Source organism: Eptatretus burgeri, chromosome 2, assembly GCF_056783735.1.
Source record: "Eptatretus burgeri isolate ZD-2024b chromosome 2, Ebu_testis_v1, whole genome shotgun sequence".
NCBI lineage: Eukaryota > Metazoa > Chordata > Myxini > Myxiniformes > Myxinidae > Eptatretus > Eptatretus burgeri.
Window position 1 is genome coordinate 129,424,866 of NC_140962.1, and position 12,804 is coordinate 129,437,669.

Here is a 12,804-nt window from a genome sequence, read left to right on the forward strand (position 1 = left end):
AGCCAACTTGGATAACAAACCGGAGATGAAAATTAGTGTGCCTTAACGCGCGCTCGAGCCGATACCAGAACCAAAATGACAAAGAAGAACCTCTCTAACCCACCGTGTTTCATTCATTTCTCGGCTTTGCCCATTTAATATTAAAAACTGGATGGTATTCATGAAATACTTACCCCGCAGAGTCTTGAAAAGGAATTGGTGCGAGCCAACTTCTGGCAGCAAATTTGAAATTGCATCTATTGACACTTCTGAGGTAAATGTGTACAAATTATCCTTTGAAAAGTCTGGTATGGAGTACATTCATAAGCCTTTACAAAGTAGTTTATATTCACGTCCTTGAGTGCTTTCATAACTACGACGCCAAAATGGATCAGTAAAGTATAAATCGGGAGATCGTTAAAACGCCAAATTGTATTCTTCTTTGCTTATTTTTTTTTTTCCACCAGCCAAGGACAATAAAGGCTGAAGTGATTACAAGGATTCTAAATTTATAACGTGAGGAAGTGACTGTTTCTGGGCATTAGGCTTTGTTTAATCCACCAAGTAAGTTCTGAGGCGGAGTGCATCATCCAAGTGATATGTGCCATATCAAATGGTCATGTAACATGTGGTAAACTTTCAATTTCCTCTGTTGAACAGTTTTCGATGTACGCTCTTAACGCTAGAACTGCCACTTCATAAATGCTGGCACTGATGACCAGGTACCAAGACGTCCTGCTTTGATACAACCCTACTTTGATCGGACACCTGACCCATTACGTTCTCTTTATTCAATTGAATTCAGAATTGGATTTTAAAAAATTGAATTCAAATCAAATCGAAGACCAAATGAAATAGATACTGTGCTGGAATCATCAGAAGGAACTGGAACAAGCAAAAAAGCAAAAATGTCATCAAGATGAACCTGGATAGGATTTGGGTTTAAACTGCTGCTCCTTTACCCTCAAACCCATCCAGGCACAGCCAAGTGAGTCTTATTCAAAAAAAAAATTTTTCATTAAAAAAAAAACAGATTCAAACAATTAAATAATTCTGGCTGCCAGACCATGCGTCCAATCAAGTTTAAATTTAAAACATATATTCCCCATCACTATGAGATTATAATTTTGAAGTTTCACAACAATTGATGCAGTGGTTCAAGAGAGAAATTTTAAAATATTTTTCTTCAATACAATATTGCTGCGAAACCATGTGACCTATCAATTATTCATGAACACCTTGGTATCCCCAAGGCTTGGGGAACATGTGCGAAATTTCCCCTCGATCTGTCCAAAGGTTTTTGGGTAAATCCGATATGGCTGCCAAACCATGTGAGCTATGACATCATAGGTGGAGAACTTTTTGTTCCTCATGGATAGGCAATCATACCTGTAAAGTTTTGTTTCGATCTGTTCAGCCATTTCGGAGAAGATGATTTATGAAGGTTTAAAATAAATATTATAAAATGGCTGCCGAACCATGTGACCGATGACATCATAAAAAAAAAAAATTCTGTTGACCAATTTATCTCCAGATGACCCTCAAACCTTTTCATACTGATCAGATGCAGCATTCTACTTATGCAATTATGATGTCATAATGAAGGCACCTATGTATGACATCATTTTTAAAAAAAACACTTATTCCCCATGGAGAAGACTTGACAGGTGCCAAAATTCTTTATTTTTCTATTGAGCAGTTTCGGAGATACAGAGTTCCAAAGTTTCTCTCTTTTTTTCCAACATGGCTTTTCCAACATTTTTTTCCAAAACAACATTTCCAACACCATATGACCTATGATATCATAATTATCATTAAAAACATTCCACATGAGTAGTCACACCTATGGTGAAAAATGTGTCAATCCGACAAGCGGTTGCAGAAAAAATTCATCACTTGTTGGGGGGAATGACTCTGGAGCGCGGGACTTAACGAACAGTACTGGTCAAGCCTTGTCCACTGTGTCAACGTTGTGCATATTGTACAATTTGCAGACAAACAGCTCCACATCTTTAGCAGTTCCTTCTGTAAGATCTCAATTTCCAAGATTTTGCAGTAGTCCATGATGCTCTGTAAAGACTTTCCATGCAGTGGATTTGCTGTGGCCTGAGAAGAAGGTTGTCACATTTGGTGTTTTCCTTTCTTCTGGATGTATTTCGGAGGAATTGTTTGTAGCAGTTAGCATGTTATTTGCCTTCAGAAGCTATAAGATCATTCACATCAGATACACGTATACTGGTAAGATGATCATAATGAGAAGCTTCAAGGATCTGCTGGCTCATCTTCAGTGTGGTCACAGATGACAATTTGGCATTAGTGCTGCCATCCTGAAAGAGCATACAGGCCTCCCAATCAACAGGCTGTATGGAGCTTCGAAGTCTAGAGGATGGTTTAGAGGGCAGATCACCGGCTGAAGCACTTGTGCCAGCTTCACAGGATTCAGAGCAATTTCGATTTTGTAATCTGGATACGTTTGTTTTGCTAGTAAAACTAGTATAGCAAGATTTGTGCCATACCAAGGAATCAGGGTTGGTAGTAAGTATCAAAACAAGTCCATCTATTGCTATTCTGTTTCGACAGTCTCTATGTTTCTGTCGTATTTGCACAGACTCTTTCAGTTTGGTTAGTCCTTGTTCTGTAGCACATAACAGTTTGTCACTTTTCTTCTCCTGGCAGATGATGCATTGTGTGACATCAGTGGATCTGTCTCTTTTAAGATTCAGCATTGGCTCCATATTCTCATTTTTGTAGTGGCACATTCATCATATGAAATTCCACATGAAGCACATCCTTCATCTAAAACTTGGTTTTTCAAACCCGGGGGCGCGACCCAAAGTGGGGTCGCCGAGCAAATTTTGTGGGGTCGCGGGCATCCGCTTGCAGCGAAAAAAAATTGTCTATTTTCGATCAGTGCTCGCTTTTACGGGATGCAATATAAACGGTTCGTTCAAAGTATGGGAACCGGCGCAACATGACACTTGGAATGGGATCCAGCCCATGCGCGGGCTCGCTGAAGGGCGGTTCATTTTGGTGGGAAATTAGTGGTTTGATCCACGGCCTCTCAGACTCAGACTCTGACTCTATCCTTAACGTCTATTCACGTCTCCACGCACGATTTGAGACCTTATTTGTGATGGCAGCACCGGCCACCAGCAAATCTCGAGAAGGTTCTTACCAGGATAAATTTCTGGACCTTGGATTTTACTACGTGGTGGATAAAAGTGGGGCACAGAGGCCTCAGTGCGTGATTTGTTTCGAAGTGCTTTCTCCGGAGTCTATGAAACAAAATAAGTTGCAGAGGCATTTGACTACAAAACATGTGCCTTATCAGGATAAGGAGAGAGCGTTCTTTGAGAGGAAACTTCTTGCACTCAAGAATACACGTCTTGACAGAGAGGGTACATGCCATCAGACCAATTATCGGGCATTAGAGGCCTCGTATCGAGTGTCGCTCCATGTTGCCAAGACTAAAAAGCCTCACTCCATTGCAGAAGAACTCGTGCTGCCATGTGCAAAGGACATGGTATCTCTGATGGTTGGGGAGGAAGCGGCGAAGAAACTGGCAGTTATACCGCTCTCTGACAACACCATCCAACGCAGAATTGAAGATATGAGTCTGGACGAAACAGCTCAGGTTGTACAGAAGATCAAGGAATCGCCATGGCATGCCATACAGTTGGACGAGTCCACTGATATCGCATCGTACGCGCAACTCATCGTCTGGGTCCGCTTCATCAAGGCTGATAACTTTGTCGATGAGCCTCTGCTCATCAAACTATTGGAGACCACCACCAAAGGCGAGGACATTTTTGGGAGAGTAGAGCAGTTTTATCGTGACCATGATCTGGACTTCGGAAAGTTGCTCGGTTCTACAACAGACGGCACGCCAGCAATGTTAGGAGTGCGTTCTGGATTCAAGGCTAAATTGCTTGAGGTGGCTGGCTCCTCAGACCTCCATGGTACACTGCATGATTCACCGAGAAGCGCTCGCCTCTCGTACTTTGCCAGAAACCTTGCAGAGCGTGCTCGCAGAAGTCGTAAAAATGGTGAATCACATCAAATCGAGCGCCCTCAACACTAGGTTATTCAGGCTATTCTGCAAGGAGATGGACGCCGACCATAAGAATTTACTATTCTACACTCAAGTCAGATGGTTATCTCGAGGAAACCTTCTGCGCATTTACGAGCTCAATGATGAACTGAAGGAGTTACTACACACAAGGGAAAACAGCATGGGTAGCGTTGCTTGAGTCGGACTCTTGGCTGTCAGAACTGTGCTATCTCGTTGACATATTTGAACGTCTCAATGTCCTCAACCACTCCCTCCAAGGCAAAGACGCCAACTTCATGATTTTTCACGACAAAATGAGCGGATTTCTGGTGACTCTAAAATTACTGGCAGACAAAGCAGCTGCTAAGCGCTTCAGCGTTTCCCCCCATCTGGTGGAGCATCCAACGACCTGCCAGTACAATGACACTGAGCTCAACAGTCTTTCTGGGGAGATAGCACGTCACCTTCGGTCGCTCATTGAACAGTTCGACCACCATTTCCCTGAGCTGGATGTGCAGTCCTTTTCTGTGGTTCGGGACCCTTTCACTGCTCCACTGGACTAGATTGCTGATGAAGATGATACAGCATAGGAAGAGCTTGTACAGCTCCAGCAGGATTCAGGAGCGCAGGCTCTTGCGTGGACATTCTGGTGCAAAATGCTGCCGTCGTACCCGACCCTGTCACAGCGCGCCATTAAGGTTCTCATGCCATATCCTTCATCATACTTTTGTGAGCAGTCGTTCTCCACCATGGTGATGATTAAAACAAAGTACAGAAATCGCCTAGAAATGGAGCATGATATGATCCTGGCATTGTCATCCACTTCTCCATGAATAGAGAAGTTGGTTTCTGAAAAACAGGCTCATCCTTCTCACTGATATATCTAAATGTCATTCGGACTAAACTTCTGAAACATTCAACTGTACTATTTGGATACTGTCGGCTATTCTCCGTTTACTCGTCTATGAAAACATGACGATGGTGAATAAAGTAAACAGTAAATGTTCTTGTGTCATATGAAATCTTATCTTGTAAAAAATGAATTGGGTTTTGAATCTTTTGGGTCGCGCGATGTGGAGAGGTTCTGAAATTGGGTCGCCACTCAAAAAAAGTTTGAAAACCACTGATCTAAAACAAAAGAAAAATGAGTTGGTGCATTTCATCACTCAACCCTATAAGCGCTTTCTGGTGATGGTGATCTGAGCGTAGAGTGATTCAGCTTTTTTTGTCACACATATATGGAGTAAATATGTGTTTCTTGATAAAAACTACGATTGGAAATATTTAGGCCAAATCAAATACTTTATTCCTTAAAACTATGAACAGTTAAACACAGGATGTACCTTAGAAGTCGATTTAGGAGAAATAGTTGCTGGCCATGGCAGCCATCTTGAAATACAAGATGGCCACCATTGCCACTTATTAAAATGCAGACATTACATTTTGATCGGACGAAGAGTTTATATATGGTGATGCGTTATGCCGATTGATGACACTTCTGAACTGTGCATTTGACCTCAGGAAGACCAGAAATAATAGCTAAAATAACGTTTTGGTGGCCATTTTGTTTTTGGCCATTTTGAGGCATTTTGAGTCACAGGAGAGGGTGACAGACAGCAAAAATTGACTCAGCACACCCAAATTATGATAAAAAAGTGGTCTGTCAACTTTTCCCCAAAAATGCCTCTTGAAGTCTAATTTCCCAAAAATCTGACCAGTCTATTGTACCTCATAAAGGATCATCACGTTGTTTCCCAGATATACTTTCATCCAAACTCCTCAGACTCACCATTAGCCTCAACCTTTTTTGGACAGCACACTTTTTCAAATTGACTTCCAAATAAGACAAGGCATTCTCTGTTGAAAAAAAGTAATTTAACTTGACACCTCAGAACTTCTTGCAGCATAAAAGCTCAATGGAGTATTGCTCTATATTATGGGCTGCTGCCCCAATATACCACTTCTACAACATGCTGTAGCAGCAAAATGGATGCTCCAGCAGTGAAAAAAAAAATCATAGGCTCACACATCAAGGAGACAGGTGATCTCTGTTTTCTAGTGCACCTCATCTCGTGTTGTACCCTGTGCTCTTTCAGCTCTCCACCAATCAAAAACCCTTCCAGCTTTAACTCAAGCTTCAAGCAAAGTCCCCCCACTCCCAGCATGCTTTCATCATTATCAAGGATATCAAAATTAAATAAAGAGATTAGTACAAAAAAATTTCTCTGACAAATGTACCCCATGTACCTTTGGTATTATAGCAACCCATTATTTGGGTCTTGCAGCCAAAATTAACAAGATAAAATAATACTGCTAAGTGAGTAAGTCAGGCAGAAAAGGTAACAACTCACCTACACAATGGATGATGATAGCAGAACATCCCGGTTTCACATCTGGGTGAGTAACATCTCCAATGAGGTACTGGATTGAGCCACCTTGGTTTAATGTCCATTCATTAAACAAAGAGCTTCCTTCTTCCTCTTCCTCATCATCTCTGTGCTGTTCAGCATGATTCTGCGTACCCTCTGCCCTCTCATCCTCCCTTTTGTCCTCAGAAAGCAGCTCTATGTTGCAGCTGCAGTATCTGTTGTCTTTCCAGAGTGTTTGTCTCAAACACAAATTAGAACATAATTGTCAACATCAAGCAATATTTAGCAAAACCGTTGACATCAGCATTGATTTCATTAGTTTCTTTTTCTTCGAAACCTATTTCCTGCCTCAGCCAGTATGATATGACGTCACCAATGTGTAATGCTCATTCTATATTGTCGTCATGATAATTGTGGACTTGGACAACAAACAGGACTAACTTCATCAATGTTAAATGGGTTTTTACCAAGCTCAACAAATCGTTATCATTACTATTACTGTCAACACCAACCTCTTTTGTATCTTTTCTTGAATGCGTTGAGCTTGGCGCTTCTCAGCTTGCTCCTGCCGTTTTTTCGCCGATTCCTGGCGCTTCCTCGTCACTTTCTCAAACTCCTCCTCAGACTGTGGCCCTCGCGAAGCCCTCCCTTCTGGAAGTAGAGGCATCTGGGAGTGTAAAAAGCAGGGTTTCATGATTGAAAGAGTGGAAAAAGATGGCAAGGAAGAAGAAAAAGAAGCGGATGAAACATGACATATGCTCGACTTCAATTGAGTACACTCTTGGTAAGATTACTACAAGTTTTACGAAACAAATGACACTTTTTGAAAGCACTGTCATTAATAGATTTAATTTTGCATATATATATATATATATATATATATATATATATATATATATATATATATATATATATATATATATATACACATATATATATATATATATATATATATATATATATATATATATATATATATATACACATATATATATATATATATATATATATATATACACATATAAGCCTGGTGTTGGCGCAGTGGCTTGAGATCCAAAAGGTCCTGAGTTCAAGCCCCGTTGGGACACTGAATTAATACACCAGGGGGTTGACTCAGCCTGTCATCCTTCCGAGGTCGGCAAAATGAGTACCATTGTACTGGGCCGATGTATACCCCGGTTAAAATAGGTGTACCATATCCCTGTGTCGTTAGAGGCGACCAGGGTTGCGTCAGGAAGGGCATCCGGCGTAAAACATGTGTAAAATCACTATGCGGATCATACGGATGATCCGCTGTGACAACCCCTAACGTGAGCAGCCGAAAGAAGAAGAAGAAGAAGAAGATGTGTATATATATATATATATATATATATATATATATATATATATATATATATATATATATATATATATATATATATATATATATATATATATATATATATATATATATATATATATATATATATATATATACACACAGTCAACCCCCGCTTCATCGCGGTTCACCTATCACGCCCCCGGTTCATCGCGCGTTTTCCCTTGGAACGTAACTAATTTTTTCTGCGGATTCCCCTGGTACATCGCAGTAATAATATATAAAATATAAATTATTTAAGCAATAAATGATAACGCGTGGTGCTCGACCAGTCACACAACGCACGAGACAGTTTCGCTTGTGAACTTCGAATATTTTCTACGTTTTTTCTCCAAGCCCCACGATGCCGCCCAAACGCCCTGCACCTTCTAAGGCTTCTGGCAAGGAACCGAAGAGCCAGAGGAAGGTCCTGGGACGCTCCAGGAGAAGATTAAGGTAAAGGTGCTCGATATATGCTTCAGGAAGGAAAAAGGTTTGCCGCCGTTGGACGAGCACTGCTCATACCCAGCACCTCAAAACCGACCAGACCAGACTAGTCGATATCCGGCACCTCAAACCCAATCACTGCCAAACCGACCAGACCAGACTCGTCGATCTCCAGCACCTCAAACCCAATCACTGCCAAACCGACCAGACCAGACGAGTCGATCTCAGGTACCTCAAACCCAAACCCGACCAGACCAGACCAATCGATTTTTTGGGGAGGCGTCCATTCATCGCGGATTTTCACTTCGCGCGGGGAGGTTTGGAACGTAACCCCCGCGAGAAACGGGGGATTACTACACACACACACACACACACACACACACACACACACACACACACACTTGCAGGGTATGCTTACACATAATGTAAGCATAGGACCATGCTTCCCCATTGTCTTGGGTCACTCACCTGTATTTGATTTTTTTTTTTCATTTTGCGGATACTTTCCGACGGTTCTGTGATTTTTCCTGGTGTATCGACTTTGATGTCCATCGTTACACAAAATTACCGCGCTTCCCCATTGTCTCAGGTCGCTCACCTACATTTCATTTTTCATTTATTTATTTTCAATTTTTTTTTCATTTATTTATTTTCAATTTTTTTTTCATTTATTTATATTTTCATTTATGGATGCTTTCTGATGAGTCTGTGATTTTTCCTGGTGTATCAGCTTTGATATGTAAGCACACAAAATTACAGTTCTGGTATTGCTTCTTGCCAATATTTTTCATGATGCATAGTGCATCAATGACTGATTCGTGCTCACAGTTGGCTGGTGAGAGTTACTTGCTCTGAGAAGTCATCCAAGAAGGGGTTTCCCATTCTTCTAAAGGTCTTGGAAAGGCTGTCAACCTTCATCTGAAATGTTTTCTGTGTTGACAAACCCTGTTCATGATGTTTGAAGTTGTTGGGGCTCTCAGGATCATCATCAGTAAGATATTCACCCTCAAACTGTTTGAGAAGTCGAGACAGCTCTGCCTCTGAGACCATCCAACGTCTGAAAGGAGGAGGATTATCTGTCAATCCAATGCAATCACCTGAACCTTTTACGATTTTGTTCTCCTGATCATGAGCTTTGTCGATTGGGATGGTAGAAAATTGTTACAGGTCCATGGAACAACCCAATGGAATTGCTTTTGAAACTCGGCGATGATTGATTTCATATCTCTGATGTGAGCCAACACCCATCGTAAGCAGTTCATGGTCCAGGGCAAAGAAGAGATGTGTTAGTTCCTCGAGCACTTCAACATACAAGGCAAAATTATTCTCCCTATGAGCCCTGACGAATCGGAGTATCAGAGTCTCATTCCTCATTATCTGGATCTAAGGCATAAATGTGGGACTCTTATTCTCCATGTCATTCCTCCATGCAGCTGCACTTTCAGGATCTTTAGGTCGTTCAGTAAGTAGGAAAGCCTCTTGCTGGAGATTGTGGAGGGTCAAAAGTGTAACTTGATGAGCATGTCTGGTAATAGCGAGATGCACCACCTTCAAAAAGGAACCTGCTTTGCCAAATGTTGCCACTTGGATTTCAAGATGACGGAATTGTTTTTATTTTTAATTTTGTTGAACCATCATAATCTGTGTCCCTCCAAATGTGGGTACATAACAAAAACTAAATCTATCATGACCAGTGGGCTACGGCTACAATATTATAGGTAAACTAGAGGGGGAGCACTCGGTAGAGTGCAAAACCTCCACCGCCAATACTGCTAGGTCACTCAAGTGAACCTGGTATCCTATTCATTCAATTTGACGTCAACAGTGCTCAGAGTTATAGTTTGCAACTTTCCCTTTTACTTTTAACTTTTACATACTCAATTCATTCGTCATAACTCGATTCCTTGAGAAAGAAATTGATTTTACGTGGGTATATCTACCTGAAGTTCCAAAATCAGCCGCAATTATAATTTTGGCATGTTTTTTGTTGGAAATCACTTATAACATGTAGAAATGAAAAAAAAATAATCGAAATTTTGTTGAAAAAAAATTTCCAATTTTTTATTTTCTCTAACAATTTTTTTTGGGGGGGGGGGTGGAAATCACTTAAAACATGTAGAAATGCAAAAAAAAGAAATCGAAAGTTTGTTGAAAAAAAAGTTGCAAAATTTTTTTTTTTCCTCGAACAATTCTTTTTTTTTGGGGGGGGGGGGTTGGAAATCACTGAAAACATGTAGAAATGCAAAAAAAAAAAAAAAATTCAAATATTTTTTCAAATTGGCCGCCATAGCGGCCATATTGGATTTTGGACCAAGTCCAAAATGTAATGGCATGATCCTTGGACCAGACCTAACCCCCCACCAAGTTTCGTCGAAATCCGTCAAGGAGTTTTTCCGTGATAATGTTCACAAACAAACAAACAAGCAGTCATAGACTGGTATTCACGAAATCGTCAACTTGACCTCTGACCTTGTCTAATAAAAGCTGTCTCGAGAGAAGGTCGTGACGCAAACCAGAAGTTTCTACGATGATTCTGTACCAAACCATCAAAAATCGAATGTTTTGGATGTTTGACCTCACTGTGACCGATTTTGACCAAAATCTAATCAGCGATAGCCATCACCCTCCTGAATCACGTGGTGTAATTTGACATTGGTAGCTTCTTCCGTTCTCGAGTTCATTTTTTGGATGTTTGACCACACTGTGACCTTGACCTTTGACCAAAATCTAATCAGCACGAGCCATCACCCTCCTGAATCACGTGGTGTAATTTGACATTGGTAGGTTCTTCTGTTCTCGAGTTATCATTTTTTGGATGTTTGACCTCACTGTGACCTTGACCTTTGACCGATTTTGACCAAAATCTAATCAGCACAAGCAATCACCCTCCTGAATCACGTGGTGCAATTTGACATTGGGAGCTTCTTCCGTTCTCGAGTTATTGTGCCTACAAACGAACAAACTAACGAAAACTAAAGGCCCGGTCACACCTTGACGTTTTAGCCAACGTATGCCGATTTTTGAATTTTTTTTTCTAAAACGCTGGTACACGTTGAATACGTTATGGGTAAGTTTTGATAAAATTGAGAGCATGCTGAAAAACACTGCCATACGTCGTTGTACGTTGGCTTTAAACGTACTTTTTGGTTGTCCTCAAATTTTTTCATGCTTGAAATTTCACGACATATGCCGGCGTAAGACTCACACGTTCCGCTACGCTGGCCACAAGTTGTATGCACGGTCTGCGATCATTGACAGACGTCAACACATGCTACTTGTAAGTTAATCATAAGTTGAGACATGCCGAGGTAATGTTTCGCGTACCCGAAACTTATTTCTAACCTATGATTAACGTGTTGTTGGCACGTTACGCAATTGTTGCCACACATCGACAGATGTTACTTTTAAGTTACTCATAGGCTGAAAGACGTCGGTATAATGGATCGTCCTTGCGTCAATGTCCACGGCCACGGCCAGGACACTTATTTGCAGCATTCTTCAAACTTTTCTTCGGCATGATGAGGATGTTCACACTTCGATCTCTAGCTTGGCTACGATTCCAATTGTCCATCGGCAGCGTCGATTTAAAATAGTCGAGTTTGAGCGTTTTAACACGTTCAGAAGAAACGCTTCAAATTTCCAAACCCCAGCGTCAAAAAACAAAGGCGAGTGACAGCAATTTAAATCGTTCATTGTAAACAATGAAAATAGCTGAGTGGTACCGTTTAAAAGTCGTTGAGTGTAAAAAAAATCCAATTGTTGAGCGCAAGCATCTACTTTCAATAGTGGAGTTTGAGCGATTTAGCACGTTCAATAGAAACAATTAAAATTTCCGAGCGCCAGCGTCAAAAAACAAAGGCGAGTGACAGCAATTTAAATCGTTCATTGTAAACAATGAAAATAGCTGAGTGGTACCGTTTAAAAGTCGTTGAGTGTAAAAAAAATCCAATTGTTGAGCGCAAGCGTCTACTTTCAATAGTGGAGATGCAGCCATTTAAATCGTTGAGTGGCAGCCTATGAATAGCAAACCCTACGTCACCGGCAAAGATAAACTGCCGCACGATATGGATAAGTTAGGCTATCATTGGGCATAGTTTGTGAACGCCGGCTTCACGATAATTATTCGTTGGTATATCGTATCTATAAGTAATCAAGGCGCTCTATTCACATTATTAGTTCATTGTGCATTTGTCTAACCCGTTATGAATAGACCTAAATCGTAAAAACAAGCTATAACTCATTGTTGAAAAAGCCCCATAAAAAATTTGCCACGAAGAACTTCGAACAATGGTGAAAAGATATCTCCTACCCATGGACACGCGGACGCAAGGACGATCCATCATAACCCACACCCTCCCCCTCACACTCACCTACTACTGCCAACATGAACAAACTACTACGAATACTAATACTGATACTGTTACTGCTGACATGGACATCGACTCAAAAAGGACTCGAACACACTGTTGGGTTCCCCTTTTATGAGCAGCATTTTTATAAACCAATTCCCAAAACCGCTGGGAACACGTCTTTATATGGCAGTTGTAAGCGAGAAACACGTTAATTTATTTTTTTTGTCGACCGGAAGACGTCATTGGAAT

The 12,804-nt window shown here is 40.9% G+C and overlaps 1 protein-coding gene across 7 annotated transcripts in view; it reads right to left on the minus strand.

Annotated features, from left to right (window-relative positions):
- The window catches only part of CHD1L (chromodomain helicase DNA binding protein 1 like), a 139,051-nt gene that overhangs the window by 61,312 nt on the left and 64,935 nt on the right, over window positions 1-12,804 (minus strand). For all 7 annotated transcript variants that reach the window (XM_085871192.1, XM_085871191.1, XM_085871193.1 and 4 more), the window contains 2 exons: window positions 6,912-7,066; window positions 6,382-6,638 (listed from right to left, as the gene is read on the minus strand). In XM_085871192.1, coding sequence (XP_085727318.1) covers window positions 6,382-6,638; window positions 6,912-7,066 — 412 coding nt within the window. The remainder of the gene's footprint in view (window positions 1-6,381; window positions 6,639-6,911; window positions 7,067-12,804) is intronic.